This window comes from Otolemur garnettii, unplaced genomic scaffold (genome assembly GCF_000181295.1).
Source record: "Otolemur garnettii isolate 467f Iridium unplaced genomic scaffold, OtoGar3 scaffold00197, whole genome shotgun sequence".
NCBI lineage: Eukaryota > Metazoa > Chordata > Mammalia > Primates > Galagidae > Otolemur > Otolemur garnettii.
Genome location: NW_003852592.1, coordinates 1398913 through 1413760, shown reverse-complemented (window position 1 = coordinate 1413760; position 14848 = coordinate 1398913). Strand labels below are relative to the sequence as shown.

The 14848-nt window shown below is 43.4% G+C and overlaps 1 protein-coding gene across 1 annotated transcript in view; it reads right to left on the bottom strand.

Moving 5' to 3' along the window:
* The window catches only part of ZMAT4 (zinc finger matrin-type 4), a 350346-nt gene that overhangs the window by 76665 nt on the left and 258833 nt on the right, over positions 1-14848 (bottom strand). Inside the window, exon 5 of the mRNA XM_003801079.2 lies at positions 3947-4174. Coding sequence (XP_003801127.1) covers positions 3947-4174 — 228 coding nt within the window. The remainder of the gene's footprint in view (positions 1-3946; positions 4175-14848) is intronic.

Sequence of the window (14848 nt, the reverse complement as noted above, 5' to 3'; positions counted from 1 at the left end):
AGGACCTTGAGATAGGACATGGAACACAAGGCAAGGACCTTCAGATAGGATATGGAACACAAGGCAAGGACCTTGAGATAGGACATGGAACACAATGATAACAATGGGAACAACTAGATGACTAGATAAGATTCTGAAAAAGTGCATAAATGTTCACAAAAGCTTTACTCCAAATAGCACCAAAACAATCCAAAAGTCATCAAGAGGAAAATAGACAATTTACAGATTTTTTTGTTAGCAGAATACTATTCAGTAATAAAAAAGGATTATCTGCTGTAATTGGATAAATTTCAAAAATAATATGCTATGGAAAGAAGCCAGATGCATAGAAATACATACTTTATGATTCTATTTATGCAAAGCTTTAGAAAAAGCAAAACTAATCTATGATGGAAAATGAGAACAGTGGTTCCTGGAACTGATGGTGGGGACTGACCAGGAGAGCACATGTGATGGAAAAGCCACACGTCTTAACACAGGTGTGAGGTACACAGGTGTCTGCACCATCAAAACTCATCTAACTCCAAGGCCTGGTATCTCTGCATAGACTGTGAATAAAATATGTATTATTTAAAAAAACTGGAAGAACAGAATCATAAATAATTTTGCATAAAAGTATTCAATTAAGATTCTTTTATAAGTGAAAATGATTGCCATTGTTTTTTTGTTTGTTTGTTTTTGCAGTTTTTGGGCAGGGGCAGGTTTGAACCCGCCACCTTCAGTATATGGGGCTGGCGCCCTACTCTTTTGAGCCACAGGCACCACCTGAAAATGATTGCCATTGTTAAGTGCCAGTGGCGTCCACTATCCCATCCTTGTTGCCCCTTGTTGGGGCCCAGGACTGTCCAGGTCTTGGCCCGGCTTATCTATCCTCCAGACACAGACGCCTATGCTAACTTGCTCAGGAACAATTACCCTTAGGTGCCTGAGGGCTTATTCGCTTTAGCAGAAGGGAGAGAGAGAGAGAAACCACCTTGGAGGGAGAGAAACAGTGTTAGTAAGAAAGTAATTCTTAGCAGTCTTCTTAGAAAGGCCTCGGCAGACGCCCTGTGGGTAGAAGCAAAAGAATCGAAGTGAGTGGTCCGTGAAAGAATGCTCGCTGCCCGACTTCCTTCTGCAACTACTTATAGATGTGATCCCGTGGCTACTTGTACCACAGGTATAGGTAGAGCCTGCCAGCTGCTGATGTCCTTGTCTCCTTGCGTGTTAGGAGAATCCCTCCCCATGCCCTTATCACCAAGATGTCACGTTACCAAGCAGTTAATGGTGTTTCTTATAATTACAGAGTGCTCCGAGCTTAACTCTCATTTCTCCTGTCCACCCATGAGCTAGATGGTCTGCTACAGGTAAGGATATAGAATTTTAGGTGATTTTTTCCCCAGGATCTCTCTGTTTATTCATTCTGAGTACCTACTATGTGTTGGCTACTATTTGAGGGTTTTGAACACATCAGTGAGAAAAACAGACACATAGGTTTGCTTTTAAGTTGCTATTAATAACAATCTGTAGCAGGAGTGGGGAGAAAGAAAATAGAGGTAACTATAAAAAATAAGTAAATGATATGATGTTTCAACAACATGAAAAGTGCGACAAGGGAAAGGCCATCGAGCCTCCAGCGACACCGCCCACCAGCCCGAGGCCATCTGTTAAAGAGTTATGGACACGCCTCTGTTTATAGATTAATACTTTAGCCTTTATAAACTGATAGATCATATAATACACTAGAGGCATTCCAGGAATAAAAGTGCATGTGTGTGTGTGTGTTCTAATAAGTGCTGGTTTACCACAGCTGCTTGATTCTCTAAGATTCTGCGATATTTAACGCTTGAATGAATATGTATCCGGATGTCACCTGGAGTGGATGAAAAGGTTGTTTCAAGGATATTGTGCTCAGTGCTCACCACATTCCTCCTGCTCCTGAGTCACAGTGAGTTATCACGTCAAAGAGCAGCCGTTTTTGTACAAAAGAAAAGCTGCTCAAAATGTTACAGGATTCTGACGCCCGAGTCATTAAGACGTAGTTGTACATAAAAGATGCAGCACTGATAATTCAAAATAGACAAGAAGAATGTGCTCTAGGAATAATTTTTCCTCAAGTCATAATATCTGGCACCAAACATAAATAAAGCCCTATTTTTCTCCCTCAGTGCCCTGCTGTGAAGGAGCCTCTGAGCTCACTCGTTATCCGCCAGTAAAGGGGAGTTGTGGCGAGGCCTTCAGTGATGGAGACACCCTGCCCCTATTTTTTAACACGACACAGGTTGAGAACATAAGAAATCCCCCAACCAAAAGCAGAAGCATCAACGACTCAAAAGCTCCTGTGATGAGATTTTTCACTGTGCTGAAGTATGAAGCCCCATGTTGTTTTTCTATAGCTAGAAAACAGCCACAACCCCCCCCCCCCAGCTTTTTAGTGTTTGCTGTTATTTGTTGCTTTTAATCATGTATTTTTGGAGAAAAATATCAATCACTAATCAGGCTCTGCAGATGAAGTCACGGACCCCCGAACTTAAATCCATACTGCAGCAGAAAATTTCCCGGTGACAAAATAACGTCTCCACGTTTCCTGTTTCTCTGCTCTGTCTAAATGATCCTGTCACTGAACGGACGCCTTCTCATCGCCACAAAGCCACACACAGTCCTAGTTCCAGCTCAAGCTCTTCTTGGTGAAGTCTCCCTCAATCAACATACTGAGCAGTGACCTGTCTCTCCTCTGAGCTCACATTTCCTGATCTTTTCAACCCACTTACTTTGTCAAGAATCATACCAGGTCACTTCCTGTTGTATTACTATAATAATTATCCTTCTGAGAGGTTCACAGACAGGTTATGGTAACAAGAATTACAGCTTTTATATGCAGAACCCAGGTTCGATTCAGGCTGTTCTCTCAAAATTGATTTGACAGTTGAGCTATCTAGAGCTTACACCTGTTAGGAAGGAGATGCCCGGCCAGCCTGTATATGATTACTTAACTGATTCCAGATCTGGGGTATAGTTTTAATAACACCCCTTTGCAGAATTATTTCTCTGAGAAAATGCATTTTTGAATGGGGACACAAAGTAAAATCCCTCATTTAGTGAGATCAGAAACACAGAGTGTGCGATATTGTCCCACCCCTGCACGGCCAACATCATGCTGATCAAAATGCTCAGGGGGTCAAAACCTGCTGACGTGGGGCAGATGATGGAACATGGCGATTAAGTCCTACAAATTGGTCTGGAGGAGCTTCCTGCGTTGGAAACCACAGGGCTGATCTTCCCACGTCTCTGGGAAGCCCCCCGTGACCTTCCACTGATGTATGTTTTTCCAGTAGTCGAGAAAGACCTGTCAGGGCAGGGTCAGGGCCAGGTGTTGACCACAGAGTGACACACGCAGAGTGACACACAGCATCATTGTATGGCAATTTCCCACATACTTCTCTTAAAGGGGCTTGGATCACTTTAATCCATTAAACAGGGTCATGTTCTTGCTTTATTTTGACTGAATTTGTAAAAGCATACCAATTTAATATGAGATAATGCTATCTGGCTTTTTTTTTTTTTTTTTACAGTTTTTGGCCGGGGCTGGGTTTGAACCTACCACCTCCAGCATATGGGGCTGGCGCCCTACTCCTTTGAGCCACAACTGCCGCACTGCTATCTGGCCTTTTTAGCATCTTTTCTCATACTGCTTCTCTACAAAAGCAGTTGCTGGAGAAGCTGTTTAAAGGTAATGCAGAAGGGAAAAATATTGGGTTCATGGACAGGTGCTTTTCTAAAAAATTATTCTAATGCTAGTTTTCTGTCATTTCTTTTTTCTCTCTTTCTTCCTTTTCCATGTGGGGAGGGGTGAGCCTCACTTTTTCCTTAATACTCAAAGCAGTAACAAGAATCATCCCAGCTTGTGACAACACAGCCCTGTCTGCGAAAGCCCAGTCTGGGGCAGAATCAGGAGGGTCGGCCTTACCTCTCAGCTCTCCCATGTCCAGGGTGGTCCCCAGCTGTTCTAACAAAGCAACTCTGGCCGCGTTCTTTTTGTGTTTCTTGCCGTCATAATGCTGCTGGGCCATCAGAGGGTTATTGAACCAGGCTGCACAGAGCCCACAGTATCTGTCCGAGTCTCTTCTTTGATAGGGAGATGCAACCACTGGCGCGGCGTCCACCCGCGGGGGCTTCAGGGAGCTCAGGGGCGCAGCTGTGAGAGCGGAGAGAGGCCCCAGTTAGTGTGTTACTGAGTACACCTCTGCTTAGGACCTGGAGAGGAAAGCTCATTCCAGAGCTTACAGTCCAAAGCATCACCTTAACAGTCTTCATTTTTGAACTGGAACCCAAATTAAAATCCTCAATTCATTGTGATCAGAGTTTGCATATTGCTATACCCAAATCTGATAGCTCAAGAAACCATCCCTTAGGGGAAAAATAAAGGGTTTTTTTGGCTGGGGCTGGGTTTGAACCCACCACCTCTGGCATATGGCACCGGTGCCCTACCCTTCTGAGCCACAGGCACCACCTAGAAAAGTAAAGGTTTTAAAAATAAATTCTCAGACCTAAGGGAGTGATCTATTAGTCAAAATGAAGCTAAAACTTGTAGGCAACACTGGCTAATCATGACTTAAAAGATTCTGGGTGAATAAATCAGATAGTTGTATGCTATAAATGGACATAACCAACAAATAAAAGCTTTGTTTAATTGATAGAAAGAGATCTTTCAATGACATGGGTTGTAATGATTGAAGAAATCATACTAATATTATTCAGTTATTTCTATTTACTGTGATAGGTTATATTCAACCCATACTTGCTAAAATTGATGTGTAAAGTTCAGTTTTTTTTGAAGATCAAAAGAAAAAAATCTACTTAGCCTATTTGATCTAAATCAAATAGGCACACAGCACTGTTTGGGGCTTGCACAGTCCCAGCCATTAAACCAACACATTTCACTGTGGGCTTGGAGTTATTTCCAGTCCAGAAAAATAGTCTCCCTTGAAGGACCCTACTAATGAAAAGTAGAAATAAATTGCGATGTTTCACAACAAGGTGAGTTGCTTCCATCCTTGGACTGACCGTGTCTCAGATTATTATCCCATTTCTCAGAGGACAGACTCCAGAAATGCCAAGTGACTTACCGGGGGTCTCAAAACCAAAGCCTGAACTCTCAAGGCCCACGTTCCTTCCGAATCCCCCAGGACTGTTTTCACACTTCTCAAAAAGCAAAGGAATTTTTTGCCTAGACCTGTCATCTTTGTATTTCATACAGAATTTCATTTAATTTTGGGGAAAAAAATTCTGATCCAAGTATTTTGGAGAAGACAATATTGAAATTCTCACACGGTCCATTAGTCACAGTACAGCAACTCTGCCCACATGCCCTTCACCTCTGTAATGCAGGGTGCAGCTATGAAAGCCATGGAAATTATCGTTCCCCGTAACAAGTTAGGGAACCAATTAATCTACTTTCAAATAACTTTTATGTGGGCTTTTATTTTTTAGATTAAATAACTTACATAGAAATAAATATTTTCTGACATCTTAATTCAAGAAATGCCTACTTTGTGACAGTATCTTAAAGAAACAAAGAAATCTTTCCCCCCCTCTACCCAGAGACTTCATCAGTTTTACCATTTAACTTAATGGTATTATTTTTGGATACCTCCTAAAAGCCCCATTGCTAGATTTGATTCTATATTGCCGCGTAGAATTAAAGCTCAGACGTGCCCTTCCATCCCAGCCACTGGGTACCATTTCGCTGTGACTCAGAAGTGCTAATAAAAGTTGCAAATGTGCAGTTGACCTGTATGTGAAAGGACCTCCCTCCACTTTCTCAAGGAAATTGGATCTTGCTTCCAAAGGTTTTTGCATCCTTATCAATTTCTGAAGATTTATGGCTGCCTGTTGTTTTGATGGTAATGGAAAACACATCAAATATTTACAGTCCGAATGAATGTTGACTCCTGAAGCGTAATTTATCTTTCTCTAAACTCACCCCTACAAAACATTTCAGAGTCGGTTTTGCCAATGGATACCTCTCCACCACTTCCTGGCAGGAGGGATGCATGATAGAATATTCATCACATGGGACCATCTTATCTTGCACAGAGGAAAGTGTCTGATGCTACGTCTCTATTACAGCTTCTCCTTCTGAATAATCCCCAGCCTGAAAGTTTAATTTTTCTTTTGCTTCTGTTTTCCACTGTCTCCACCAATCACAACCCAGTTTATATCCCCTCGCTGTCTCTAAAGGCAAACAAAAGCTCAGCATGCAAACAGCCTTGACTCAAAGTCAGAAAATCCAGGTTGCCGACCAAGCCCTGCCACCTTTGGCAAGTAGCTCATGTCTCCGGTTTCCAAGAGGTTAAAATTCGGGTCACAATCCATTTTAAAACTGGATTTTTTTGACACCTACCCATTGAGTGGGGATAGTATAAATTGTAGAAGCTCTTTCCCCTTTACAGCTTTGATTCGATGCCAAATATGGAAATTACATGGGAGGAGAGCAGTTTCCAGGTTTTAATGATAAATCTCTGTGTGTGCAGGAACCATAACACTCATATTCTTTGGCAAAAGTGTGTCATTCTATTAAAATGAATACGAAGTGGGGTGCAGATTTAATTGATTTAAAAACATGCTTTTAGCATGTTTTTATCTTTTGATTTAAAAACATGCTTTTAGCAGAACGCTTCAGCTGGTATGTCATTAATTTTCATTTTAATTTCACATTGCGTATTTTCATTTCAATTGCAAAATATTGACTCTACCTATCCCTAAATATGGATTAAAACGAAGCCAATCTCTAGGACCGAGAACTAGGCATCAGGATGTTTTTTAAACCTCCCTCCTCCCACACCGGGATCCATGTTTGCAAAGCACAGCCAAGGTCAGAACCGGTGCTGTAAATATTGCCAGATTTTCTCTGAAAATGACTATTAAAGAAACCTTTCTTAGATCTCCACATAAAAGAAAGTCATGTACCCAATAGCAGTGAAACTAGTCTTCTGTAGGTAGTAAATAAAATGTCACATATTTATCTATGAGATAGAAAGAAGTAATAATTACTCACTTTTTTGTTTTTGGACAGAGTCTCACTCTGTTGTTCCAGGCTAGAGAGTAGTCAGCCTAGCTCACAGCAACCTTAAACTCCTGGGTTCGAGCGATCCTCTTGCCTGAGCTACCTTCATAGCTGGGACACCGGTGTCCCCCACAATGCCCAGCTATTTTTTCTATGTTTAGTGGAGATGGGGTCTCACTCTTGCTCAGGCTGGTCTCAAACTCCTGAGTTCAACCACTCCTCCCACCTCAGCCTTCCAAAGTGCTGGGATTGCAGGTGTGAGCCACTGTGCCCAGCCAATTACTTGCTTTTTAAAAAAGCCCTAATCAATTTTCCTGTTTTGCCAAAACACACATTTCTTTAAAAATAGCTAATATTCTAAGTTAATGTTGGTGAGGTTGAATAGCAATTATTATTCCTTTCCCAACAAATAAACTCAAAAATATATTGAGGTGTGTTACCACCTACCTGTGGTCAGTTTCCAGCATGGTTGGCCTCACCGCACCAACCCCATCCACACAGCCGGGCACTGCTCTGGAGGGGCACCTCCTTCCCACCTGCTCGGTGAGGCCCTGACAACCTGAGTGGGAAGGGGCCCTGCTCCTCTAAGCCTAGGAAGCATCTTCTGACTGCACAGTTCCCCTGGCATTTCTTATGCGCCACCTTGAAATATTAGTTTTGTGAACATGGACTTGGGCAACATAAACTTTTATTAGGTAACTTTCGTGTTACTCATTAGTATATATTCACAATTCCTCATTTGAATCAGAAAAAACACAAACCCCTGAAATTCAAGTTTCCTCAAGATCCATCTATTGCCAAAACCCGACCTGTAGTCACAGGAGGCGGCCTGCTGTCCCCACGGGCAGCCCGGAGTGTGAACACACACCCTGTCACAGATCACGGATAGATTCCGCCTCCGGCCGCTGCCCCGCAAACACAGCATACACTATGCAGATCTCAAACCTCACATTTCTGACTTCCAAAACATGTTCAGCCCCAAATACTTTTGGTCAAAAAATCATGGATTTTTAGTTAATTCAGAGTCAGTAAAATAAACTCAAGTTCCTCTAATGCTTGGAGCAAGCCGGCCTTCCAAAATGGTTTCTGAGAATCTTTGGAACCTGAAATAAATTTTAATATCCATCAGTGCCTAGCACAGAATTCGTGAAGGTACAGCTTCTCCACAGCTACTTGCAGACTGCTGGAGATTCGTCTGGAGCAACGACCTAAAGCCGTGTGTCCCTCTGTCTTGTGTTTGCTTCTTCCTGGCAGTAAGAGCCGTCGATTTCAGGACAGACATTTCCAGGGCATCCCCTGTGTGTCTCTATCAGATCAGTTCTCATTTCATACAACACTGTCTATGGCTGGACTGCTCGTGGCCCCACACTCTGTATGGTGACAGACACGAAGGGCCCATCTATTCATTTAGAAGGGCTAAATGAATAAATGAACAAAATGTTCTTCACCTTGTAAGTATAGTAAGAGGTAACCAGAGTCCTTTTATTTCTTCTGGACTGTCACTGGGGGCCTAGGTAGCCAGATGCCATGGGGTCATTGTAAACATAAACAATACGTGGCAAGATCTCGGTGAGGCAAAGGCCGCGTGGTAGAAGGGCACAGGCCAAGCTGCGGAGATGGACACCAGGCTCCCACTCTCTTCTGAATTACTGCAGAGATGGGCACCAGGCTCCCTCTTTCTTCTGAATTATCAAGGAGATGAGCACCAGGCTCCCTCTCTCTTCTGAATTACGGCGGAGATGGGCACCAGGCTCCCTCTCTCTTCTGAATTTCGGAGGAGATGGGCACCAGGCTCCCTCTCTCTTCTGAATTACCACGGAGATGGGCACCAGGCTCCCTCTCTCTTCTGAATTACCGCAGAGATGAGCACCAGGCTCCTTCTCTCTTCTGAATTACCGTGGAGATGGGCACCAGGCTCCCTCTCTCTTCTGAATTACGGCAGAGATGGGCACCAGGCTCCCTCTCTCTTCTGAATTACTGCAGAGATGGGCACCAGGCTCCCTCTCTCTTCTGAATTATCGAGGAGATGAGCACTAGGTTCCTTCCCTCTTCTGAATTACTGCAGAGATGGGTACCAGGCTCCCTCTCTCTTCTGAAGTCAACCAAATGTACTGAAAGTCACTATCGTGCTAATTTTCTGGGGTGGCCTATTTCTACAAGCATGAGAGAAGGCAAATTGTACAGATGATTCTGGCAACTTCACTTTCAAACAGGCAGCCATCTGACCAGCTTCACTGGGCACCCACAGCCTCACTCTGACCTCTGACAGCCCAACCATCCTGGCTTGCCTGGGACTGCGAGGGTCCCCAAGGCTTCCGGGTCAGTATGGAAAGTCTCGGGCAAACTGGAACGAGTTGGTCGCCCTAGTGCAGCTCATCTCACAGCACACTGGGAAAACAGGAATTGAGGAGAAGCTTGGGAATCCTGTTCAGGAGACCAGCAGGGTGTGTCAGCCAAGCAGACAGTATCCACTAACAGACCTCAAAGCTTTATTCACCAGAGCACCAAGTGGTGTCCTGAGCTGAAGAGGGCAACCCAGCCAGCAGCCAGATTCTTACCTGCCTGTCAGCCTTCTGGGTCACAGCCACCCCAACACCAACAAGTCTATATACCCCCCTTTTCTCCCTCTCCTCTGCCCCACCCCTCTGGTTCTTTACTTTCTTCTTTCTTCCCTTTTCTGTCCCTCTCTCCCTCTTTCCCTCATTCGTAAAGCTTACTAGGCTTTATGATAACCAAAGTCAATTCATTCTCACAAAGGATCTGAGAGTGGGTAATGTAGAGAAACAGGGCCAGGAATTTACCCATTTTAAAGCACATGGCTTTCTCCCCTAAGGCATTCTTAGCCATAACACTGATTCTTTGCAGTTGTGTGATATTGTGTACTTTGTTATGTCTATTCCAGGTATTTTCTTGTTTAAGTTGCTCTAAAATCCCATTTGACCAATAAGGTAGCTTGAAGCTCAGGGAGGGAAATCCATCATCCAGGGACCCTTGCTCAACATGCAGCAGAGGATGGGGCAGAGATCAGATCCTCCGACTCCGAGACCAGCACCATATTTCAATGTCAACTAATTTCCAATAATGCCCAGGGAGCAATAGGCCAAATAAACAGATTACCCAGAAAGTCAAAGCACATTTCCCAGGCTTCAACATCTGTTCTCAATGGGGATTATTTGGAAATGTGCATTTTTTTCTAATTTTTTTTTCTGATTTCCAGCTCCTAGGATAAACTTAAAGCCTTTCTTTCTCTTTTTTTCTACCCTAAATCAAATCAATGATAGTAGTTATTCTTTGGTAAGTATCATTTTTAACTGTTTTTTGCAAATGCTGTGGACATTCAGTGCATGGTTTTAGAAGCCACTGTATGCTCGGGCTCCACAGAGCCCAGCCTCCTCTGCAGACCAGAGCCTCACCTCTGTGCAAACTGTGCAGAGTCAGGACTTGGACTTGGACCAGAGCCTCTCCTTAGACAGCAGGTGGCCATGGACACGTGAAGAATTGAGGAAGAAAAACATGAGTGACTTTTAGTCAGTATCAACTTGGGGATTTTTCTAAATGTGACAGCTAAGTTTTATCCTTAACAGTCTTTTTGTTTGTTTTTGAGACACAGTCTCACTCTGTCACCCTGGGTAGAGTGCAGTGACATCATAGCTCACAGCAACCTCAAACTCTTGGGCTTGAGTGATCCTCTCACCTCAGCCTCTCCAGTAGCTGGAGTACAGGAGCCCCCCACAATGCCCAGCTAGTTTTTCTATTTGAGTAGAGATGGGGGTCTTGCTCTTACTCAGGCTGGGTGTCCAACTCCTGAGCTTAAGCCATCCTCCCCGCTCAGCCTCCCGCAGTGCTGGGAGTACAGGCATGAGCCACCATGCCAAGCCTCTTTGATAAGTTTTATTTAAGTTATTTAAAGCAACTTAGATACTCAAAACAGGTGATGGAGTAAATAAACTGTGGGCATGTATAACTCTAAAATTCCATGCAGCAATTAAAAAAAAAATGTTTTAGAAAAATGTGTAGTGACCTGAGGAAATGTTCAGGGTAGGATATGGACATTGGTTCATATCATGAAACACGTGGTTTCGACATAGAGCCTGGACCAACGTGCCCGTTAAGTCGTGTGTGTACACACACGTGGGCACATGGAACTCTATAAAGACTAGAGGCTAAATCAGAATCCCAGCAGTGACTGTTTCTAAGTTGTGGATTATGACTGATTTGTTTTGTACCCATAGATATATACTCCCTGATGCAGAGGGAGAACATTTTTATTTTACACTTTATATATAGGCCTCATTTTATGCTAACTTGTTTTAGTGCAAAGTCTAGAAAACACTGCTTAGGGAACTTGCAGTGCCACAACCAAGTCTTAAATAAAATCTCAGAAGGTTTTATTTGCTGCAATTTATTTATTAATTTATTGTTGCTTTGGGGGGGGGGGGAACCAGGTTGGAAGAAGGCTGGCTCAGTCAGAATACAATGGAAAAGCACTGGCTTCGATTGCTTCTCAGAAAGATCCAGAGAAAACTAATTTTCTCACTGCTATCACAAACCCAAAAACGGCTCTAATTATTTAGGTGAAATGAAGTAGCTCTCTTTTCTCCCACGTGATATATTTGGATACACGTTCTCATACGCAGGCAATGGAACAGGAAAAGTCCACATGTTGCTTCTTTTATACCATGAAGGTAATTAAAGAGCGCTACGACCGTCCTGCATTTCAGAACATGCCCCATTTCATATTTCCTGGGGATAAACAAAGATGACGATGATTTAACAGAACTGTCCGATTCAACTGTGTAGCAGCATGCTAAGCATAACCGGCCTATTAACAGGAATCACTTCTTCACCCACACTGCACCCACGTATCATCAGTCTTCATTAAGTTTGGATTCACAGGTCATTGATTTTCATTAATATAGAATAATCCCCTCTAGTGTAAGTCACTGATTAGATGCTAAATATCTTAACTATGCCTGTTTTTGCAGAATCCTAATCTTTGAAAACAAGCCATTAGGAAGAACTTCAGAGGGGATAAAAGTCCTTTCGGAACCTCCATGTGCTGTTTAACAAAGATCCCAAAGCCTGGGATAGTCCACATTCTTCAATGCATTGAGAACAAGAGGCCAGAATCTAAGTTCCACCAGGGCAAGGATTTTATGTGTTGTTCTCTGATAGATTCTGGGTGCGCAGAACCACTCCTGGCACACAGAATGTGGTAAAGAAACTCTTGCTGAGTGAGGGAAGCAGCTTATGCTCCTTATAGAAATTTGTGTAAGAGAGTCCTGGCTCTACGTGAGGACACTGCTCGTGAAGTGGTGCTCACTCCGTCCAGCTGTTGTCGTGAATCTAATACATTCGTGGCACCCAGTCTTCAAACATGGTGCAGTTAAAGTGCTTCACTCTCTCTGAGTTTGGTGTCAGAATCTTTATTTGTGGGTAGACGCCGACTAGTGGGACTGTGGAATCCAATGGGAGGCCTCCTTTCAGCTCTCTGAGGATTTTTCCATAGTTCTTTCCAAAAAGGCAGTTTAGTTTGCAACCCCACCAATAGCACATGAGTGTCTCCCTTTCTCTGTGCCCTTGCCAGTATCTGCAGCTCTGGGACTCTGTGATATGGGTTATTCTCACTAGGGTTAGTATCTCAAGATGGCTTTGATTTGCATTTCTCATTTTGATGATTAGGGATGATGAACATTTTTTCATGTGTTCGTTAACCATTCACCTGTCTTAGGAGAGAAGGTTCTGTTCATGTCTCTTACCCGGTGATTAAAAATAATGTTATCAGGTGGTGCCTGTGGCTCAGTGGGTAGGGTGCCGGCCTCATACACCAAGGGTGGTGAGTTCAAACCTGGCCCCGGCCAAACTGCAACAAAAAATAGCTGGGTGTTGATGCGAGCACCTGTAGTCCCAGCTACTCGGGAGGCTGAGGCAAGAGAATGACCTAAGCCCAAGAGCTGGAGGTTGCTGTGAGCTGTGATGCCACAGCACTACCAAGGGTGATGAAATGAGACTCTATCTCTAAAAAAATAATAATAATGTTATCATAAGGATGTTTGCACTAGAATATTTACAGAGCTCAATTCACAATCACCAAGATGTGAGAACAACCCAAGTCCCCATCAACCCATGAATGGATTAACAAACTGTGGTATATGGATGCCAGGGAATATTATTCAGCTATAAAAAGATGGAAACTTTACATCTCTTGTATTTGCCTGAATGGAGTTGAAGAATATTCTCCTTAGGAAAATATCTCAAGAACAGAAAAACAAGCATTCCATGTACTCAATACTAAGTTAAAACTAGTAGATTAACAATGACAAGCCTACACAAAAGAAAATTACAAGTAAACTCAAGACGGGGGAGAGGGTTCAGTAAGGTCCCACCTGATGGGGACAACACAGGGGTGTACACAGCACACTTCTTGGGCAAAGGAGAACTATAGCACAGACTCTACCTTATAAACACGAACAATGTAATCTAATAATATGTACCTTCATGTCAATCTGAAATTTAAAAAAAATCTTTGTGTGGGCAATGCCTTTGCTCAAAGGAGTCAGGCGCTGGCCCCATATGCCAGAGGTGGTGGGTTCAAACCCAGCCCCAGCCAAAAAATTGCAAAAAAAAAAAAAAAAAAATCCACAAGGCCAACAATCTTTGCGTTTTTCTCCTCTAAAGTATCCCAAATTCCTTTAGCAATGCTTAGAGAGTTGGTTAGCACTCACATAGCATTTATTGTATGAATGAATGAATCTCACATAATAAAGTCAAGTGGTAGGACAGCTTCAGAATTGGTTAATTCATTAGCTATATAATGTGGCTAAGGGATGCCATCCTCAGGTTCCAGCTCTTCATAGGATTAAGACGGCTGCAGTAATTCCATGTATACACACCACAGTATCCAGAAGGATGAGAGAGGCCTATATCTTCTTGGTGTCTTTTTCTAAGAGCAAGTAAACTTTGCTTCAAAGCCTCTTCACAATTATCCTCCTGTCTCACTGATAATTTTTGGAGATAACCACTAGGTATTTTCCCCCTAATTCTGACAAATGTTTTCATAAACATAAGTACTGCAAAGATAGCCAACTCCCTGAGTGCTGCTGCCTGGTGTGAATTCATGGTGGAATCACTGCCATGGAATCACACTTTCTAAACTTTCTAACTGCCTATCTGGACACCTCCTGTGAACTCAGAGTGGGGCAGGGTTCCTTGAGTGTGGTGGACATCCCAGCCTCATCCTCGTGCCCCAGATTTCTGATGTTCTGTCACTTCACCATCACTGACCTGCACTGACCTCAGAAGGCCAGCCAAAGTTTGGGAAGCTAGTAAGCAGTGAAAGGAGAGCTGGCCATCACTTAGAAAAACTTCTGAGTTCATCATTCTGCCTAGGACTTATGTGGAGTTAGGCAAGTCGATGGGGAAGGCAGCCTTCCCCACCCCCATAAATATATGCAAGACGACAGTACTCATGGGAGTCCCAAGCCTAAGGTTAAGGTCCTGGTGCTTTCATTTTCTATCAGCAAAAAGAACATCTTGGGTGGCGCCTGTGGCTCAAAGGAATAGGGCACCAGCCCCATATGCCGGAGGTGGCGGGTTCAAACCCAGCCCCAGCCAAAAACCGCAAAAAAAAAAAAAAAATCTTTTCATCTCTCTGTCCTCTGTGTTCTGATTGAGCATAACCCCAAGAGTCCAGCAAGTAGGGCCACAGCTTCCTGCAATCCTCTGTCACTATTCCAGCTCCAGCCTGTTAGATTGAAGGTAGTCCTTCACCAACCGGGCAGCCCTCCTTGAGTCTCTGGGAAT